The sequence below is a fragment of the Pelodiscus sinensis genome, chromosome 2 (assembly GCF_052426305.1).
Source record: "Pelodiscus sinensis isolate ZL-2025 chromosome 2, ASM5242630v1, whole genome shotgun sequence".
Taxonomy (NCBI): domain Eukaryota; kingdom Metazoa; phylum Chordata; order Testudines; family Trionychidae; genus Pelodiscus; species Pelodiscus sinensis.
The window spans coordinates 220,171,749-220,194,344 of record NC_143053.1 but is presented as its reverse complement, the minus strand read 5'-3'; the positions used below and the strand labels follow the sequence as shown (position 1 = coordinate 220,194,344).

The following is a 22,596-nucleotide window of genomic DNA, read 5'->3' as shown; positions in this document are numbered from 1 at the left end:
CGTCGGAGTCTTGGAACCTGGGCCCTAACCCAAGTTTGAATGTTTATACTGCAGTAGCCTTCGCCCCTGCAGACTGAGCCAGCTGGCCATGACCAGACACAGCTGTGCTGCTTGTCTTAGGGTATGTCTATACTGCATTAAGAATCTGGGGAAATAAAATCAATCTTGCATTCCACCCAGCCATGGTGTTTTGGGTATCTGGAATTTCTACTGTGCATACCTTTCCATGACTGTTGGATTCTTCTAGGCCTTGTTTTCACTAGGAAAGCCTTTTTCCCAGTAGGATTGCCAGGTGTCCAGTTTTGAACCGAACTGTCCAGTATTTGAGCTCAGGAATATAACAGTGATTTAAAATGATGTTAGTATGGTTATCTCATGTGTTACTTCAGCTCCATTCCTCCCAGCTGACTGTTAATTCAGTCACACCCCTAAAATCTGCTTGCCACCCTTTTGGATTTAAAAAAAATGGGAAAGGTGATTCTCAAAGAGCTGAAACAACCACCATTTCCTCCTCTTTTTTTAATTTTCACATAAAACAGCATTCCAACTCCTTTGGCATTTCTAAAACAAGCAGTTCAGGGGTCAGGTCTAGTTAGCAGTCATACTGTAGCCAGTATAATATGCTGTTCGTGAGGCATAATATAGATTTACAATGAGAATTATTGCAATGCAGGAGAAACACGGGCCATATCAGGTTGCTTTCTGCAAATGGAAAAATGAAGTAGGGGAAAAGGGAACAGGTGCAAGGGCTATGTCTGCACATCTAATTAATTTAAAAGGGATCATAACAGCAGCTAAGCAAACCCTGACCTAAAATGTTCCCAATCAGTAAATGTATTTATGTATTTGCAGGAATTGTGACTCAGAAGACCAATATTTAAAAATGCATTTTGAGGTGTTTGCCTTCTGACTTTCTTGGTCGGACAGGGGAAGACTCTGCCTCCAGTTTGTGTGAGATTATTCCAGTTGAAAAATCCAATCTTAAACGCACCTGCAGATATCTGAGATGCTGGTTGCTAGGCAAAACCTGAAATTCTCTAATCTCCCCTAAGCCCCAGAGGAGAGATGTCATTCTCTCCTACTTCCATCATCCTCCCTCCCCATAGTTTCAGCCCCAGTCCTCTTCCCTGTCATATTTTAACTTGGGCTCTTCCTCACCATTCCATCTGCCCTCTGTAACCTTCTCTTTTCTCCACTCTACCCCACCATCACTTCACACACACACACACACACACATCCCCCTGATCCCTTAACACTTTCTTTGCACTAAATGTAGAGAACAGAGGGCTGTGGTCGTTGCTGAGGGTAGCCTTGCTTCTGTACCACTGGCCATCTGCACAATCAGCACTTTACCTTTTACCTTTACCTGAAGAGGCTGTAAGGAGCTGCAATCATCTAAAGGGGAGTTTGGCCCCATTAAAAGTAATGAGAGAGGCTAGTGATTGTGAATAAGGGCAAGAGTGTATGAAGTAAAACAGGAGATCACGCACCACTTTTTAAAAAAGCCTTCACAAGCTCCTCAGTAATAGAAATGAAAACTGACAATTCAGCAGAAGTATTTATAAGCATGTGTGTGAAAACACAGCAGTTTCTTCTGAGCTGTTTTCATACACTGATGTTGCAAATACAGAGAGTTTTTTTCTGTTGTGTCCATCATGGAGCACAATTTTGTAGCAAGCGCTGAATGAACTTATAGCAAGAGCATTTGAGTTTAGTGACAGCAAAAAATAATCCTTTGAAAAATGCATCAGCTTAATTGTGGCAGTAGTGGTACTGTTTAACACCAGCTGATTTGAAAAGCTGGGCTCTAGGGAACCAAGAAACTAGTTGCACTGGCTGGCACAACTATAGCTCTCCGATATTACTCAGCCATGGTGGGATGTGTGAGGTAATCGGAGAATCAGCAGAGTAGTGTTGTGAGAGGAATGATCTCAATAATTATCTAGAGACTCATTTCAAATAGTGGTAAGACAGTTCAGAAAATTAATTCCAGAAGGAACAGATACCACAACTGCATAACATGGTAAAACAGAAGAAGGCTACACTGCGGAGCTATTTCAGGATACCTCTGGTATCCCAAAATAGCCATTCCACGTCTTAAGAGCAAGACCGTTATATTAAAATAGGTTCGCTATTCCGATGTCCCTGTAAACCTCATTGCACGAGGGATAAGGGATGTTTTGGAACAGTGCCTTATTTTGAAATAACATTGAAATGAGCTATGCAATTTGTGCAACACAAATTGCATAGCTTATTTCAAGGTAAGGATGCTGTGTAGATGTTCCCAAAATGTTTAACACGTCTAGTTATAATGCACCTTGTCAGACCTAGATTGGAAAGTTTTATCTTCTGACAGTGTCCTCTTCACAGTGTGATCACATGGCCCTGTGAATTACCACATAAATGTGGATTGTTGTATCTAGATATTATGAAGAAAACCTTAGAAAGATTGGCCAAATGTCATATAGTAAATCAGCAGATAGCTTGAAACAAGCCAAGAAAGATAAACCTAGGATTGTCTTCCTTGTCTACTAATGGAACCATCTGTCTTTTTGGCTAGACTGCCTTGAAGAGAGGGAAGAGGTTGAAACAGGAAGATAGGAGAGGAGGCTGCAGTCCTTAAGATGAAGTGAACAACTTGAGAGGCATGCCCTAGGATTTTAGCAATCAACACATCAAGGAATGGAAGGATTTTAAGGACATTATGAAGGATGAAATGACAGGACCTAGAAAGAGTCTGGTTGTGGGGAGAACAAGAAAAGAGGAGGGCAAAGAAGACCCTGAATTTCTGAGCGTAGGTGATAGAGTAATAGACAGCTATCAACCATGACAGAGGGGAGAGGGTTTTGAAGGAAGAATGAGAAGGTCAGATTTCAACATTGTTTGGAGTGGGCAATTCAGAAAAAGCTGTTGGAGGACTAGCCAATGATAGAAGGCTAAACAGAGGAGGCAAGAGCAGAGGCAGAAAGGTAGATATGGGAATGATTGGTATAGAAATAGTATAGAGAGAGACTGAAAAAAAATCAGAGGCAAGTTTCACTAAGAAATTCTTAGGAATTTCCCATGAACAAATTTTGTTAACTTTTTGAACTTACAGAGCTAATTTTTTTTCCAGAAAAGGCTTTTTCATTAAACATTTAATTCTTTTCTGCCTTTAATTTATTTTTCTGATCAGCTCTAAAAATGAGGGGGGAAACAAGGAGTCCTGTGGCATCTTTAAAGACAAACAAATTTGTTTGGGGATAAGTTTTCATGAGCTGGGATCCACTTAATCAGATGCATATTTAAAATTAACATGTGAGTCTTTAAGATGCCAGAGGACTCCTCCTTTTTTTTTCTTCTGAAACAGACTAACAAGGCTACACCTCTGACTAATGATGAGAGAGCTATCAATAAGCGTGTTAGGGGAAACAGTTGCAGATGTTTAGTGATTGGTGCAGTCAGTAGGGTAATCATTCATTGGGGGGAGGGATAGCTCAATAGTTTAAGCATTGGCCTGCTAAACCTGGGGTTGTAAGTTCAATCCTTGTAGAGGCCATTTGGGGCAAAAGTTTGTCAGGGATGGTACTTGGTCCTGCTGTGAAGGCAGGGGCTGGACTTAATGACCTTCGTACCTTCCAGTTCTAGGAGATAGGCAAGCTCCATTAATTTATTGTATTTAGTATCAGCTGACCGGTTAAGTAGAGTAGAGACACCAGACATAACCAAGAGGAGGTCACTAGCAAAGAGCTTTTTGATAGAGCAAAAAGGTGAGAACCTGGAGAGGACTGAAAAGACTTTGAGGACAGGCAGCATTAGGGACCCACAAGAAAAGAGGGATGAGATGATACATGGTAGATCTGGGATGGTTCAAAGGAGCAAAACTGGTGCCCTTATGGCACATCCTCCATATGCACTTGTCAATAAAAACTAAAGTCATACTACATCCACATCCCAAATGTTCTATCTTTCCACCTTAGTCAAGTTATCCACCTTCCTTGGATCTTTCCGAAGTCTCACTGCAGCTAGCAGGAGGCAACACTATGCAGCCCACTGAGATGCAAAGCCACTCATGCAGCCCATTCACTGGCCTAGGTTGCCCATCGCTGAGCTACACCCTCTTTATCACGGTATCTCCCCTCCCCCAGTCACAGAACATTGAACAGTCTCCCATGTGACTCACCATTAAGGCCAGCAGAGTTGACCTGAGGGGAAAATGGCATCTTGGGAAAACGTGTATTTTGGTGCCGTGACCCCTGTTGCCTCTCCAAGTTCCCTACCTTCCCATCACCCCCTAATTGTAACTGCCTGCCTGGACTCCCCACCCGAGCACCCCTAGGCTCTTTTGTGTTCCACCCTCATTGCCTCAGCTGACTTCCCAAGCTCCAAGCAGGCTAGTCCAGAGACACGTACTCGAGCAGGTAACCATAGCTGCTGGCCAGCGAGGAAGTAATGACACTCAGAAGTGTTCTCCATGCCCCCTCTGGGAGAGAAGTGTCCTGCCAGCCTAGTCTTGCTTCCCTGCTTTGGTTGCCACCTAATGGGCTCAGTGGGAGTACCCACTGCTGGTATCTTTCCCAGCTTAGGCTGACTCCCACTTGGGCAGAAATAGGGGCGGGAGCATGTGACACTTCATGTCCCCCTATGCATGACAGTGCACACCTTTGTGCAGCTCCCTAAAACCTTGCTCCTGCCCCTTCTAGAACCTCACAATTGTAAAAGCGGGAGAAGGATTTTCTCTTGAATAAACTTTAGCAGTAGCCATGGGGATCAGTGGACTATGTCTATAATTTCCAAAGGGGTCCATGCTCACACATCTATTTGAAAATTTTTAGAGGTCCACAAATGGAAAAAGTTGAAAGCCCACTGACCTACGAAATGCAAAGGACATGGTGGGAGGGGTGTCTACACACTTCAAGACATGAATCGGGCCCTTACCCAGTGGTATGGTGTATTGGTACTTTTCCCAAGACGTTGCCTTGTCAGTGACTCAACTTCATTTTGTGTACTATTTCTAGTTGTTAGAGATACAAAGAAAAGTTTGAAAAATAACTGACTGTAACTACTGCAGCATTTATTACATGATTATGAAGAGATGTTAAAACAACAGATTTGAGCGGTATTGTTGGCAGTGATTTGTAAAAGAACTTAATCATGTATGCTGTCAGGACTCCATTTTAAAATCACAAACTCCATCTTGTCATCTGAAGCTGTGGAGGTAAACAAGAACTGGTTCCAGCCGGATTTTCCCACCTTGGACTAATTCTCATATTAGCTTTACCTCAGAACTCTGCACATATGCTCCTGTCAATCATTCATTTTCCCGCCACAAAGAACATAAAAGTACCGCCCACTCAAGAGTGCAGGCTCTCAGTCTCTGTGACTCAAGTCCAACAGACATCAGTGCTGCTGCAACTGCTGGTGGTTCCCTTGCATGCCTTGTAGCGAAGCTCAAGGGTTAAAGCCTAGGGTACACCAGACCAGTGACAGTTGTACTGTGAATGAGCTGTGGAATCCTTGAACTACCAGTAGTGCTTTTTCCATGCCACTTATAGCAAAGGCTTAAGTGTGGTATTGGGAATACACTATCCTGGGGTTCGTTGATTTCCTCCACCATCTGAAGAGACATCTGGGGTTCATCTAGACTACAGGCTTTTGTCGACAGAGCCTTCTGTCGACAAAGAGTGTCTAGACTACATCCAGTTCTGTCGACAAAGCAAGCCACTTTGTCGACATGAGAGTGTAGACGCAAAGGACAGTGTTGATGCAATAACACCTTCTGTCGATAGAACTGTCAACAAAAGGCATTATTCCTCATAGAATGAGGTTTGCCACCATCGACAAAACTGCTGAGTTCTGTCGATGTTATGTTGACAGAACTCGGTGGTAGTATAGATGCAGGTATAGTTTTGTCGACAAAAGTCCACTTTTGTCGACAAAACCCTGTAGTCTAGACACACCCTAGACATGTTCCAGACGCATGGTGAAGACCCGGTTCAATTCTGGACAATGCCATCAATTCTCATTCACCTTTAACATCAAGGAACACCTGCTGTGGGATTGGATCACCTAGAGTTCCTCCCCTTGGCTGCTTGCAGTCACTGGGTAGAAGGTCCTAGGTCTTTTTCCTCCCCTCCTACTTGCCTTCTGTGTCAACATCTTGGCCAGAGGCTATAAAGTATTTTACTCACCTGATTGTTAGGGGTAGAAATGTAGCCATGTTAGTCTGGTGCAGTTGAAACAAAAAACAGGACCGTGTAGCACTTTAAAGACTAACAAGATGGTTTAATAGGTGATGAGCTTTCGTGGGCCAGACCCACTTCCTCAGATCAAATAGTGGAAGAAAATTGTCATAACCATATATACCAAAGGATACAATTAAAAAAATGAACACATATGAAAAGGACAAATCAAATTTCAGAACGGAGGGTGGGGGGGAAGGAAGGGAGGTAAATGTCTGTGAGCTAATGATATTAGAGGTGATAATTGGGGAAGCTATCTTTGTAATGGGTAAGATAATTAGCGTCTTTATTCAAATTTGCGTGTAAAGTGTCGAATTTAAGCATGAATGACAGTTCAGAGGATTCTCTTTGAAGTGAAGTCTTAAAAGGTCTTTGAAGGTAATCAAGTCATTGAGACAATGTCCTTTCTGGTTGAAGTGACAAGAACTGTTCTATCGTCTTTACTTCTATTTTTGAAGGTGTGGGGCTGGATTTCTGACTGGTGTACTGGGATTTATTATAGTTACTTGCTGTGTACTGTTCCAAATTCTTTTAATAGATTTGTTAAATTTATATCTGAGTTGCATTTTCATTAGGCAATTATCCACTGGTGATAGATACAGTGTCGGGGGACCTGCACTTCTGTTGTCAGGAACAAGCTTCAACCAGACCCTAGTTTTAATTTAATCTTGTTACTGAATTCCTGGGTAACAGTATGAAGTCCCCAGCAAGAGCCTCCTGCAGGAGCCAGGCAGGGCTTGGGTGGCCCCAGGTCTCAACAGAGTCTAGAAGGGGCCCTTGGTTGTACAGGCCTCTTAATTTGTAAGGAAGGCCCTGTACTGTAGCACATAGAGGCCGGCAACATTCAGAGCCTCTCCCCCAGCTGGCAACTGTCTTACTGTTGCAGCCCCTCCCTTGTGGTCACTCTGCAATTAGACTGTCCCTCCTAGCAGCCCCCTCCTTTTCCATGTTATGGAAAACAATCCTATTCCAAGCAGATCCCATTTTCCTGCCACAATGAAACCCTTACCTTGCTTTGTCAGGATACGAGGAAGCTGCATACCAAATTTAGTGATCCTAGCACTTACCACGTAGGAGGAATGCTTGAACAAATGGACTCGCAGATGGACAGAGATGCATGTTTCTGAAACATAGCTAAAGTGTCCTATTCAAATAAAAACAGTAGAATTCTCTTTTGTTGGTAAAGCAAAGTACAGCAAGTCAGACTTTCAAAAAATTATATGTGCCTGTAGGTTTTAGGAACGTGTGAATTAGGAAGTATCCTTTATTTAAGCTATGTAACTTCTGAGAAAACAGGTTAGCAAATGAAATACAGCCAGAAATTGGGTCTTGAAGGATCTGATTTATTTACAATTAATGAAGTAGAATAGTCTTTAACAGAACAGTTTTGTTTGCACACAAACATAGGCAAACAAGAAACTATATGATGTATTTTCCTAGTCTATTTATAGTATAAATGCTGGACCAGAACCAATACACCCTCTTACTGCTTTTCCAGGCTTATCTGATATGTGGCTCCAAATATCTGATAGCAATAGTGCTAGTTCAAGATAATTAGCTGTCACATCTCACCACCTCTATCTATATTTGTTTTTATTTCTACAAAGCCCAAAAAAGCAAGCATGACTTTTTTGGCCAGTGTTTCAAATGGCTTTTGTGGGATTTTTCCATGATGCTTGATGTAATGCAGAAATAGGCAATTTAATTCCTTAGTTATTACAGACAGCGAAATATGCTAAACCAGAACCAAAGAAGCACATCTATACCATGACTATTTTTATGTATTGCTTATATTGATAGCTGTAAATTACTAAACAAGTGTGGCAGTTACTTGGATGCTTAGGTTAGCACCCTCTTCGATGGAAATTAAAAGCACACATGGGAAGAATAACGTTTTCTCGCATTATTGGTATTCTGAAAATATTTTAAAATGTTAATAAAGCTTTGATTATTTAGCTATTGATGACTAAAATACATAAAATTAATCTAACAGTTGGACTGTAGACAGGAAAAACAGATTTAGCTCTAGTTTTCCTCACTGTCCAAAATATCCACTGTACTAGTTAACTCTATTGACATCAGCTGAATTACTCCTGATTCACACACATCAGGGATGGACAGTAATTTTTGAAGGGGGGGGGGCACTTCACAAATGTCAGAAATGGTTGTGGGCTGCCCCAGAAAGGGAGAGGCCTCTGGCAGAAGTGGCAGGGCCATGTATTGTAAAAAGATGCCACTATTTTTTACACAACACAGTAATTAAAGTTTAATAATAATTAACTGACTACAACGTTATCCAAAGATTGAGAGTTCTTATGTTGTAAATTTGATCTGACAGCTTCCTTATGCATGTGAGCCCTTTTTGCTTTATTCTATCAATTGTGTCTGATGAAGTTTTACTTATGCAGTAAGTCCTTATGGCTGCTTGCATTCTTATTTTTGCTAGAGCTCCTATAGCAAGGAATGTAGGTCTAACTGAAAGTGCGCTGATAAACTGGGGTCTCTTATGCCAACCGCTTTCTTGCTTGTTATTAGTACTTTTTCATATTGGCAATGATCAGCAAGACTATGATCTATAATAATAAAAGTCTCAGATGTTTCCTTTTATTCCTGGTACCTTCTATGTATGAAATGGAGACATTTTCATAGTATTCTGTCCACCTGTGAAATGAGTGTCAAAAGCTTCTTTCATTTTGGTGCAATCTTTCTTTTCCTCATCTCTGGGGCTTTGTCTACACTGCAAGGTTTTTGCACAAGAAGCTTTTATGCGGAAGAGATCTTCGGCAAAAACTTCTTGTGCAAAAGCACATCCACACCTCAAAAGCACATTGCAAAAGTGATGTGCTTTTGCACAAGAGAGCATCCACACTGCATGGACACTCTTGCGCAAGAAAGCTCTGATGCCATTAACAAAATGGCCAATCAGAGAACCTGTGGTTTTTCTGATAGGCTCTTTTTGCACAAGAAACCGCTGCGGAGCATCCACACATGCCTTTTTGTGCAAGAGCGGTAGTGCAGAAAGGAGTTATTCCTCGTGGGGAGAGGAATAACTCTAATGGCAAAAGCCCTCCGTCTTGTTGATTTACTATTTTTTGTTTTGTTTTGGGTTTTTTGCGCAAAAACACGCTTGAGGTGTGGCCACTCCACCGTTTTTGAGGTGGACACTCCACTCCACCGTACAGCCGTTTTCGCACAAAAAACCCAAAACATAGCCTGAGGGATAGGGTTCACAGAATATCATCAGCTGTACCAGCCATGCAAAATTATCAGGACACTTATTTGGTATTCTTGTGCTTTCCCCGTGCAACAAGAACCAATTTGGAATTGCTTAGATCTATAGATCCAGTAAAGCCAACTGCCTCAGCTACCTTTTCTTGCAGAACCACTGGCACTATGGCAGCCACCAGGCAGGCACAAGCCCTTTAAATAGAAAGGGCTTGCACTTCCCCGGTGACATGTTAGGGAGCGGGACTGGGAGCAGCCCTGCGGGCCAGATCTGGCCCATTGACAGGCTTTTGCCAGCCCTAACATAGATGTAAAGGAGGGGAGAAAGAAGCCCTCAATAGAATATAAAGTAGCAACATGTCACTGTCTCTTGACCATTGTGTCTTGTAATGATCAAAATCCTTAAGTGCAAGGAAGAAGACCCTAAAATACTGTGTATTAAGTTCTACTCTGGCATGATTCCCTTGACATTTGTAGATTCCTACTCCAGCTATGTGCTTTATCTTAACTAAAAGTTAATGCAGGGATTACTGATTGAAATTTGTAGTGTTACACTTGAGGCTAGAGTTGATTATCCTAACAGTTCCTTCTTTTCTCAGTCTGAGCTGGATTGTCTCCGTATATCTACTGCAATAGGGGTTTTTTGTTGTTGTTGTTGTTTTTTTAAGAGGGGTAGGTTTATTTTTAAAAAGACCTTCTGTGGAGGAAGGAGAAGACAGGAATCTCAATACCATGTTTAAATAATTCATATGCAGCCTGTTTGTTTTTGTTAATCAAGTTTCTTTACTTCTAAGCTACCCATGCACTGTACTACAGACAGCTGAATAATTGCACTCAAGTCTTTACCACTTGGCATGAAACTCAGAAAACTGACTTTTATCAATTGAAGAAAAGATTCTTGAAGGGAAATGATAATGACTGTTTTGCAATGTAATGTACTTAATAGTTTCTGGAAGACAAGGTTTTCAGAAAAATTCCTAAAAGGAACATTTCCCCAGTATGCCTTACTCCTGTCCCTCTCCTCCCCCCCGCCCTTCCTGGAGCCCTTAAAGGAGTAGAGACTGGCCACAGTGCCTATGCAAGCTTCAAGCCTGCAAGCCCAACAAACGGTCTGTCCTGCCCCTGACCCAGTGGCCCCAATATGAGCCAGCAAGCCATCGGCAGCCAGCCCTCCATCGCTCCCCAGGAGCAGTCTGCCAGCTCCCAGGAACCTGCCAGGGGCCAGAAAAGGCAGGCACCTTCCTGTTCCAGTGCAGAGTTCATGGACTTCATTCAGGTTTTGGGGGAATCCTCCAACGTCCATGATCTCTGCATTAGATAGAGGAATGAGACTGCCTATGGTAGGATAGCTGCCAGCATGGCCAGCAAAGGCCACATTCACACCCAGGAGCAGGTGCGGAAGAAAATAAAAGAGCTTTGGCAGGCCAGGCACACTCACAAGATCAATATAAAACAATAATGCCCAACTATTAAACTTTTATTCAAAATAGGGATGTGAATGGCTATCATCACCCTTACCGGCTGATGCTTACTACTTATGGTCAACCAGCAGGCTGCTCCAGCTCGGTGGGGCCTCGCCCCCACAGGCCGGGATGCTCCAGACTGGCAGGATCAGCCCCCACCTCACCCGAGGCCACCGGAGCAGCCACTGCCTGCCTCACAGCTTCCGTCTCTGGCCTCAGCCAGGACTGCACTGCCCATCATGAGGCCTGTGGCTCTGGCCCCAGCTGGGGCCAGCACCACCTGACACGCGGCCTCCAGATCTAGCCCCAGCCAGAACCGCTGGAGCAGCTGCCGGACACCTATGACGTGACTGCAGCACTGGCACTGGCTGGGGCCACTGGAAAAGCTGCCGCCTGCCACTCAGCCTGCAGCTCCAGCCCTGGAGAAGGGCTGAAGCTAGGGCCAGGGCTGTGTGATAGCTGCCCTGCTGCTCATGGGGCAGCAGCCAAGCAGCCACTGTGTGGCAATTCTGAGGTGGGTGGGAGGCAAATGTATAGTGTGTGCCTGTGCAGGCGTGAACCTTAGAAGAACCCTGGTCCAAATCAATAATAATTTCTAGAATTCAGAAGAAGAAGCGGATGCTTCCTTCTCAGGCTTTCTTTTTGGCAGGTTCTTCCTTTCCGCAGAGAGCAACCTGTGGGGCAGTTGCCTTAAGGAATATTTGTATTTTCTCTGCTGGAGTTGCAAATCTGCTCTCTTCTCTGGTCTGCCACAAAACATGCTATTTTTCCTGCCTTTTATTAGGTATATTATTCACTTGTCAAGGGTAGGGAAGCAGGATGCCAAAAGGGGGAGTAGACAAAAGGAGATGTTAGATTCATGGCCTAGTTACTCCTCCCCCCCCCCAATGGCCTGAGGAGAAGGGCTGACATATCGAGGATGGAGCAGAAACCTCCAGAAAGACTGTGCCTGCCTGAGGCATAATCACCTCAATGCTCCTCTTGTAGCCTCCTGTACAGAACAGTGATGAAAAACTAGCTAACCCTAAATGACTTATCTAGGTCATACATTGAGTTTGTGGCAGAAGTGGGTACAGAATCAAGGCCTCCAGTCCTCGAGGCCCATACTTTTAACCATTAGACCACGGGTCTCAGAATCCTGGCCTGGAGGCCATTTATGGTCCAAGCACTTCCCTAACCGGGCCCATGAAATATTTTGAAAAAGTTATTTAATCAGGCCCATGTAGCTGCTAGAGGGTGGGAGGTTGTGTGGGGGGACTCACCCACCTGCACAGTTTCCAGCAGCACCCAGAACCCCAGAAATTACATAGTCCCAGCTGCAGAGGACACCGCACAATACAGCAAGCCATTCTGGCTGCCTCCACCATGATGTGAATTTCTCTGGCCAGGGATCTGCTGAGCTGACATGTTTCTGCAGCCAGCAGAATGAGGCTTGTGCAAGGATATGGCTGAGGCTTTCTAGGAAAAAAAAAAAAGCCTCAAATATCAGGATGCTTGTCATCAAATAAGGAGCGTTGGCATCACATATTGAGGTGCTTTCACAAAACTAGTTAATAGTTTCACAGTTTACACTTATGAATGGGCTAGCTCTGCACATACTTTCCCCAGGATTCCAGGTATGTACTGGCAGCATGGAGTTAGCAGCAGAAAGCCCCTCCAGTCCCACTTGGCTGTGTGCTGGTGACAACAGGCACCCGCAGTGGATTTTAAATGGCGCAGAAGTGGCAGGAGGGGATGGAGGACACTTAGGGGGAGCATGTGGCCCAGCAGGTGTGGGTGGGAGATGCACAGGGCGAGGGGAGAAATGCACAGAGCTGCTACCAGAAGGGGTGCCGGCTGTCCCACGAGGAGGATTTGAAGCACTGGACTGGGTAACCTAGGGAAGTAGTGGAGTCTCGGCTTGACAAAGCCCTGGGCAGGTTGATTTAGTTGGGATTGGTCCTGCCTAGAGCAGGGGGTTGGACTTGATGACCACCTGACGTCTCTTCCAGCTCTATGATTCTATGTACAGTTTTTGGTGTCATTTTTAGATGCCTGCAAAGTTCAAAAAAACAGAACAACTCACATCTGCCCCCCAAACATAACCACCCAAGTAAATATGTTACACAAAAGCAGCAGGAACAAAGCTGACTCTCACTGAGTATTTTAGGACATCTGCTTACTTGTGACTTGGATTACCAGAAGCTATTTGTTGGTATTTTGTGTGACTTAATATTTGATGCCTGCCCTTAAGTCATCACGTTCTTGTTTCCCTGCTGGGTTGCAGAATGAGCAAAGCTCTAGGGGCCTGAGCCAGCAGTGACAAGAAACAAGCAGCCTGCAGGATGCATTTTATAGCAATATTATAAAGGGGGTGGCCCCGAGGTTGTGAGTGAAGGGAGAGTGGCTGGCAGCAGGTAAGTGCGGAAGATCTTGGGAGGCCGAAGGTGGGTGGCGGGAGCAGGGTACTGACTCCCAGGCAGGAATTTGTCTCGCAGGCAGATGGGCGCCGTAGGCGTCTCCGCTGCCACAGGTTGCCCTATTGCTGGTCGGAGCAGCGCCCAACGCCGTGCTAGGCATGCCCCGCTGTGCTGCTGCTTGGCTGCCGCGGGCCGGCCGGCAGGTGGAGCCGCCTCCCGGCTCTGCGCTGCTGCTGGAGCGGGGCCGAAGGGGTTACACAGCGCGGCTGCCCCATCCTGCAGGGACCCCCTCACGCAAATACATACAGAAATAAATAAGCAGCGGCCCCTCCCCCCTCGGCGCGGGGACACGGCGGCGCGGCCAGGATGCGGCAGGGGAGAGCCGGGAGGGCAGCAGCCGTGCTCGCCGCAGCGCAAGGCAACATGGAGGGAGGCGCGGAGCGGGCCAGCCCCTGATGCGGCGCTTTCTCCGCCTCCTCCGGGCAGCGGCGTTTCCCTCCCTCCTTCCCGGCGGCGGCGGCGGCTGCAGCGGCGGCGGGTGGAAATGAGCCGGTCGGCGGCGCTTCTCCTCTGCCTGCTGGGCTGCAACGTGTGGAAGGCGGTGACCAAAACCCTGGGGGCGCCCGGTGCCGCTCGAGGTGGGTGCGGGCCGGGCGCGCTTTGTGCCGCCGGGGGAAGGTCTCTGGGGGGCCGCATTGTGCTGGGGGCGCTGCCTGGGCAGGCGCGGCCGGAGCCCGGCTCCCGCTCTCCGCCCTGGGGCTTTTGTTAAGGGCAGGGGGCTGCTGGCCGCCGTGCGCCCCTCCCGGCTTGCGGGGCCCATCTGCTCTCCTTGCTTCGCCCCCTCCCTCCCGCAGGTCCTGCCTGGGGCTGGCTGCTAGGCGCCCCCCTCCCGGCGCAGCGGTGATGGGCGGCCTCGCAAAACCTCGCTCGCTTGGGCTGGCCGCACAGCGCCCACCCCCTCCCTGGGCCAGTCCCGCTTGGGGCTGGGCGCGTTGAGCCCCCACGCACCGCCACTGGTGCAGGTACCGCTTGGCGCTGGTTACAGTGTAGCCTCCCTGCGGGTCCCGCTTGGTGCTCCCTGCAGGTCCGGCCCCGGGCAAGCCCCACATTTGGTCGGGGGCGCCGAACCCGGCATAGGCTTCTGTGCAGTGCCCCAGGCTGGAGGCCCTGAAGCAGCCCCCGAAACTTTCCTGCCCCTTCCAGGCCGTGTCCCGCTGGGCGGCGGGGGGGGGGGGAGGAGTGCGTACTGCTGTCTTGCAGTGGCTGACCATCCTGTCTCCTCAGCGGAGCCTTTTGTTTGGAGAGGGGACAGTCCCACTCCCCATCCTTAGTGCATGCGAGCAGCGTGCCCCTGGCTGGCAGTGCTAGTGGCAGTTCTGTTGGGGAGCGTCAATTTTTACGTCAGGAAAAAATCTGTTTTAAGTGTCTGATACTTTTTCCCCCCAACTGATTTTACAGCAATATAATCGTGCACCTTAGACCCAACACCAGCCCCTTCAAAGGAATGAATGGAGTGGGCAGCTATTTTAGTATCTAAAACAACTTCGTGGTCCTACTGGGTTTGAGACCTTTCTAGCTGAGTAGGATGGAATGGCTATGCAGTAATCCTATAGTTGCTTCCCTCATGTGATGTGGTTTCATAAGCAAAATGTGCCTGTACTGTAAATGTGACACTGACAAGGAGATACTGTAGGTGGGAGATACTCATTTGCAGATTAGTCATGCTTCCACACTGAATTTCTACCCTTTATTGTTGCAGTAGTGTTTTATTTCTCTCTAGGCTTCATTCTGCATAACTCAGAAGGAGATCCTGTAATACATCTAGGCTGCCAGGATCTCATATATATGTTAAACAGCAGAAAATGTAGCTTGTTGATGGTAAATAGTTTGTTACAAGAGAATATGTTTGCAAAATGGTTACTATTTGCCTATTAGTTAACCTTGTGACACAGCTAAGTATTAATGTCATTTCATGTGTGAGAGATTTCTTTTTCCTGTTTAGCCTTGAGGAGAACAGGTTAATTATATCCTTCCATAACAACCAGGGTGGGAATGCAATATATCAGGGATACAGCTGTACCCTATTTCCTCCCACTTTCTCTGCCCCCTTTTGTGTGTCTTTTAGGGTCAGTAGCTTCTAAGTGGCCTTTTCTTTATATAAACAAGAAAAATGACATTTAGATTCTTAGAGGTCATTCTGTTTTAATAAATCCTCTTTTGTTCTTTGATTCTCAATCATTTATTTCTAAAACATCCAATAAAATCCAAACTGTAGTCTTGTAGTGTGATACCAACTGATCAAAATTTGTGTGTCTTATGGCAAAAACTACTGTGCTATACAAGATATTTTTAACGAGATTGGAAAAAGGGGCAGAGGATTTGACTTTTAAACTTGAGATTTCTTATTTCAAATCAACTGTTTCTCTAAACTTTGTTTTGGGGGCACTTGCAATACACAGGACTTATTAGTTTCAAATATGTCAGCAAAAATATCATACATGTCATTTGACGGTAATGTTTGACAGCATAGCTCGATTTTTATCTTGATATATAATCAGTATACTGATATGGAGAATATTTACAGTACATACAGTATGTCAAAACTCTTGATATGTTAGTGAAATTATAATGTGGTTTGAGTATGTTTTCTTTCTCTTTCCCTGTCAGCTCTTTTTTAGAGGCAGCTCCTTCTAAACCATAGCAACTGGAAAAACTTATGTTTGTAGCAACAATATAACTTGATTTATTGAATTTATTTGATGTAAATCAAGAGGAAAGACAGGGAGTTGGCCATTATACATATGCATAGTCAAGGCTGACTTTAAACTTGATAGTTTGGCCTTTTTATGCTTGAGGATATGTCCTCCTTGAGTGAACAGGAACATTTATATGTGGGGATTAAAAATTCCATTCAGTATTTGAACATTTTAGCAATCTACTGTACATCAGTAAACTTTTCTGGATTTGCACCATTATTTTTCAGTTTCCCCCTCTATTCTAAGCTATCTATGTTCATACTTTGGGAGATAGATGTGTGGAGATTCATTTTAGTATTAAAAAGCATCCAGTTTAGCTCAGGTCACTAGTGGCCACAAGTCTTTTAGAAACATTTTATGAATTTGTGGTAGTCAAATCTAGTGGATAGGTAGCTACATCCCAGAAATAACCATTGCAGTTGGTATTAATTGGAACTCCTTGCTGATAGTCTTGGAATTGAAGTCTAGTGTTTGAATGGTTATGAAGACACATATCCCCTTCTTCATCATTTGTGTTGGTACGTCTAGGTCAAGGTTGAGGCATGCTGGATGGAGTCTGGGTTTAGAAATCTTTGCAGTTGTCCATGTTGTATCTCTTGTGTGAAGAGATATAAGATTGGTTTGGGAAGGATTAGAAAGGACTACACACTGGATCAGGTTAGTGAACAGAATGTGAAGTCCAAGGGGGAAGCAAGAGAACTTTTAACAATGAGGTTCAACTAGACCATGAAATCATTTTTGACAGAGAAATGGTGGACATCCCGACAATTGCAATGTTTAAATTGTGAATGGACAAAACACTGGGAAACTCTATAGAAAATAATCCTCATTGACCAGTTTTAGACTACGTGAGGCTTGATTGTATCTGCTGTATCCCTATAACCAAGCTGGCTGAGTGGAATTTGAACTTTTGTGCCATATGAATTATATGGGATTATAGAAGGCATTATTGTTATGGAAGAGGTGAAGGAGATTATAGCTCAAAAAACCCAAAAGTCCCTCATAATTTCTTCCTCCACTGCACCTACTTAACTCCGAATTTGAATGGCACCAAGTTCAACTTCTGCTTAGCTAGGCTGATTCCACAATTCTGTAAATATGAACAGTACAGATAATTAAGCTTTGTCGTTCACACTCCTTTTAAATGATTGGGTGACACTGGCACTTGAGTTGTTTCAGTATGTCTGGTTAAGCATGTAAATGTTTGGATGCAGTGTTGCCTCTGGAGATGTGCTTCTGATAGATAAGGATTAGAAAATATTTTAAGAAAAATAAATCCTCAAATTTCTGGAGTATACGTCAAAATCTGTAGAGACCCTAGTTTTGTTTATTCTATGAATGTTGAGGAGCGGTGCCCCTGGGGATGAGGTCATTGTGAGCTCATGTTGATAAATTTAAGAATTAGTAAGATTATAAATTTTCACCCTCTCTAAACTCCGCTGCTTCAAATTGAATCAGTATTTTCAAATGAGTAGTTAATTGCCGGTTTAAAATAAAACCATAAACATCAACTAAAAAAATAAAACTATTCTTATATTTGAACATGTGTTGAAAGAATACTAACAATAACATAAGCCAGTGTGTCCTAAAGATAAACCAAACTACTTTGGCTGTATTTGCATTGGAAATTGTGTTTAAAGAATCTAAATAAAACACAGGGCAAGTTCCGATCATCTGAACCAATGTCTTCCAAGTTTGGGAGGCTTGCCAAGTTGCTCAGTAGTAATTTTTTAAAGAATTCTAGAAAGGACAGTACAAATCTGTAGTGACTTTTAGCAAAATCTATTACATTTCTGCAGGAATGTTTTTATTGAGTTGATGTATCCTATTTTAACAATGTGGGGCCATTCTGAAATATTATTTTTTTTTAAAGATGCCATGGCTGCTCTTTTAGAGAATCCCCTTTAGGAGACCTTTTAGAGAAATCCCAAATAATTTCTTATTGGCTCATGATACTATACGTGCCATTTTTAATTTGAGGGTAGTAGCGAATGTCTCATTTGTTCAGAATATTTCACTACAGCACTTAACCTGTTCAAAATCTGTAACCTTATTGGAATGACTTCCAGTTAATGAAGGGAGTGTCAGGATGTGTGCTAAGTATTACGCCCCCCCCCCCCCCCTCCGTATTATTATTGGATGTTTCTAGCATGACAGGAAAAAAGGGAAGACAGACAAGGTTATAAGGTTGAGGTAATAGCTCTTACTGGACCCATTTCTGTTAGTGGAAGGCACAAGTTTTTGAGCTAAACAGAGCATGCAGAAAGAAAGAGTTAATAGTTGGGGTTTAAATGGCATTAATTAGCCTCACAGTATCACCTCACTTGGGTAAAAGGTGGTGGTGGGGAAATCTGACACTTTTTGGTGGTATTGTTTGTTTTTGACTGACTGGCTGCGGACTTGAAATTGTATTTGTTCACATTGTGAAAGCTAATTTCACAACCTTAAGAGCTTCATGAAGGTGATTAATCTACAAAATGTAGTAAAAGCAGCTGAGAAATCCTGAATTCTTGTTTTTATTTATTTGTGTATTTGTGAGCCATTTTCCCAAGCTGTCAGTTTTAACCTAGACAATAGGTAACATTAGCTTGTGAGAAATGTAACTAAGGGCACTAAGACTTTTTGCAATGCAGATTTTGGATCTGCACCATATGTACTTAATGAGCTACTAATTACTAGGTTACTCAAACACAAACTTACCTTATTGAGATAAATAAGTGTATTCACATGTTATCCAGATGAGTCCTGAATTACTCCAAATCCAAAATGTGTAGCTTTAATATTTGAAGTAGTTTCAGAGGGTAAGCAGTATTAGTCTGTAACTGAAAATATTAAAAAACAACAAATAGTCCTGCAGCTCCTTAGAGACTAAAAAAAATTTACCTGGTATAATGAACTTTTGTGGGCACAACCCACTTCAGATGAATGGAGTTAAGGGGTCCAGGTAACATAGTAGGAAATCTACATAGTAGGAAATTACAAAACCACACAAATTATCTCATTAGCGGTAGTGTTTAATAAGACTGACCATTGATTATTGAGGATTGTCTTTCAGGTAACAGTTTGGTGAAAAATTGTGTGATTTGTTTTCTCACTTCCAAAGTATTCTAGTCCATACAGAATAGTGTTTCCTGAATTGAATGTGTCTAACTTAAGAGGTTCCATTTTTTTTTCTTTAAAATAAAATTCCATTAACTTTTTAATTCTAACCTTGCCAGCATGAACTAAATGATTTCTTAAGTATTTAAGATTTTAATTAAGAGAAATCCTACTTGCCTTTTCAGTATTTCTACCAGTCTGTGTGTCTGATTTTTTTTTATTTTTTTACACCTTGAGAGCTGCCATTTGGAAAATTAATCCTCCACACAGCTCTAATGTAGGTCACTTCCTGACTTCAGATACTGAGAAAAGCAGGTGTCTTTGAAATTACCGTCTGGGTGCCTCTGTTTGAGAATAGCCACACAGGTAACACCTGTTTAACCACACATCTGTCAGACAATGGAAACAAGGAACTTCCTGCATTAGTCTTGATTTAAAGCTTTTTACAGAAAAGCTAGTTTATCAGTGCAACCAAATCTAAATATACATTGAAACTTGTGTAACAACTGATAAGTTTCATGCTTTTCCTAAAAAACAACAAAAACCCTATAGACTAGTAGCACCTTAAAGACTAACAAAACATGTAGATGGTATCATGAGCTTTCGTGGGCACAGCCCACTTCTTCAGATGACACAGGAAAACTCATGATACCATCTACATGTTTTTGTTAGTCTGTAACAGGAAAAACTTCAACAACAATAGACTAGTACAGTGTTTCCTAATTTTATTTGGCCACAGAACCGTTTTAAACTCTAAAGAAATTTGTGGAACCCCTAATAATAATATATGGAGCTGAAAAAGTAGACCACAAGTAAGTAAGGATAATAATAAACAAAAGCTAAACAAGGTCATGAGATCAACACAAATGAAAGTTGTTTTCAACACAATTCATAAATGCTTAAATATTAATTATTATTTTTTAAAATCATAAAATGTTATTGTAATGGAATTTTCTCGCGGAACCCCAGGGTTCCACGGAACACTATTTGGAAAACACTGGACTAGTAGCATCTTAAAGACTAACTCTGCTCCCTCCTGAAGCTTTTGAACATGTTTTTCCTTGTTACTGAATGTACCGAGTGAATTTCCTTTTAATGTACTTGCTTTTCTTTCTTAAAATCCTGAATCTGTCTCTCTCTTCTCAAAAATGGGACTCAACAGATTCCTAATGAATTTAATCTAACAACACAATTTAACTCTCTTTTTGTCAACTAAAGTAAATGTTTCTTGAATTTTTGAAAAATAGCATTTATATTAGACTTAGTTATGTAAACTTCATGTCAGTAGTTGAATTGCATAGACACTTCTTTTTATACAGAGTTTTCTGATAATATACTTTGCTTTTTAGAGAAACATGGAGTCTTTGGTTGAAACATATAACATCTGATTTATAATTATCTAATATAATGTCATGTCTGAGACTTAAAAAAACTGCCTTTATACACATACACACATGCATGCACACACAGTATTCCAATACAAGTCTGCATTGTTCAGATCCATAAAAATTCAGTGTGACATCTAGTTCAAATATGTTAATTTCAGTGCTTTAGCTAACTTGAATAACTTTTAAAAAATCTGTTAGAGAAAAACAACAACAAATGGTCTGGTAGCACTTTATAGACTAACAAAACATGTAGATGTTATCATGAGCTTTCGCGGGCACAGCCCACTTCTTCAGATGACTTGAGTCATATGTGCCCATGGAAGCTCATGATACCATCTGCATGTTTTGTTAGTCTATAAAGTGCTACCAGACCATTTGTTGTGTGTGTTTTTTTTAATTGTAAAACATTTTCTCTTCGATTTATACAATATGATTTATAAAGTTGTCTGACTTATTTAACTGCATTGGGATTTTTGTGTATTTAAACAGAAGCTGACTATTTTATGTAGCTTGAGCATTAAAGAGCCTTTTAAACTATATTTTAAACCACTTTCTTTAATATCTGGGTGTTTGTCTATTTTGCGCAGTTAACCTGGGCTTTTAGAAGTTTCTGACCCAAGTTTAAAGGTGCTTTAAGCCTGGTCCAGCCAACTGATTTTGTGTACGTGCAAGAGATTGAAACCAAAGCTCTGTTTTAGGGTTGCCAGTTTTGGTTGAGTGTGTTCCTGAAGGTTTCATCACACAACATAATCTTTAAAGATTAATCTTTACTTCCTGGAGACTCTAGGACAATTGTGGTGAGTTGGCAATCCTAGATGAAACCCTCCCACTTTGCAGTAAAAATGCTTGCTGGTTAACTCAAGTACTGAGAGTCCTTGAATGACTTTCCCCCAATTCCCTCCACAGGACAGACAGGTTCTCTGCAATTAACATAATAGACTGGGAAAGAATCCTGAGCATTGGCATAGGTACTCCACCTCCCCAGGAAGTGGTAGCTATGTTGATGAGAATTCTTCTGTCAATCTAGTGCTGTTTACACTGGAGTTTAGGTCAGTTTTAACTGCATTGCTCAGGAACTTGGATTTTGTTATAGCCCTAAGCAACAAACTTATACTGACCTAATTTCCTATTGCAGACCTTGCAATAGTAAAATCTTTCTCTGTTCTCTCTTTGATGCATAGATGTCTACCTTTCATTAATGCCTAAGAAACATGAGTAGGCATTATTCTCAGATGTTCTCATGGAAAGATAAGAAGATCCCATCATCTGATCTGTCTTCATAAAATGGTACTGGCAGTCATAGATAATGTGATGCTTAAAATAAGGAGTCAGTGTCTCTGTGTATGAGTGGCCAGGAATAATAGGTCCACGCCTCCTTGATCAGGAATGGGCAATAAGCGGCCCATGGGCTAGATGCATTTTGCTGGGATTAGTTGCTGACGAGCTTCCAGATGCTTCATTAACATGTGCACATGCAGGTAGAGCAGCTTGCAGTTCCTGTTGGTCACAGATCACCATTTCTGACCAATGGGAGCTGCGGGAAGCAGTGTTCTGGCCAAACCACTCCGTGCAGCTACGGTTGGCCAGGGAAAGCGAGCTGTGGCTAACAGGAGCTATGAGCAGCCATACCTGCAGGCATGGAGGTAAATAAAGCATCTGGAAGCCTGCCAGGGGCTAATCCTGGCAAACCGCGTCCAGCCTGTGGGCTACTTATTGCCCACCATGCTCTTGATGGATGCCTGACTTCTGTCCTCTGTTAGCATTATCTACTCATCCAGAGGATTGACTTCACCTCCCTTACCTACCTCAAAGCTGAGATCTCCTAAATTACTCTGCGATAAGAGGTGAAGGGATCTATTGACTGGTTATTGTGGCCCTGGTATTCCTGTTGACTGATGTGACGGCTGCCACTTCACTGTTAATGCCCAGCTGTTTTCATACCAGAGCTTTTGTTTTGTTTTGGGTGAGCATCTTGGCTCAGTGCCTTCTATTCTCTGAAACAAAATACTGGACTTTTAAGACTGCTTTTGAAAGAGAATCCTCTG

At 43.1% G+C, this 22,596-nt stretch overlaps 1 protein-coding gene across 2 annotated transcripts in view; it reads left to right on the top strand.

Moving 5' to 3' along the window:
• Positions 1 to 13,557: 13,557 nt before the first annotated feature.
• FAM171A1 (family with sequence similarity 171 member A1) overlaps positions 13,558 to 22,596 on the top strand; it is a 139,333-nt gene continuing 130,294 nt past the window's right edge. The window contains exon 1 of one of the 2 annotated variants that reach the window (XM_014571731.4): positions 13,558 to 13,946. In XM_014571731.4, coding sequence (XP_014427217.2) covers positions 13,853 to 13,946 — 94 coding nt within the window. In that variant the 5' untranslated portion in view covers positions 13,558 to 13,852. The remainder of the gene's footprint in view (positions 13,947 to 22,596) is intronic. The other variant, XM_006119484.5, reaches the window with a different exon arrangement.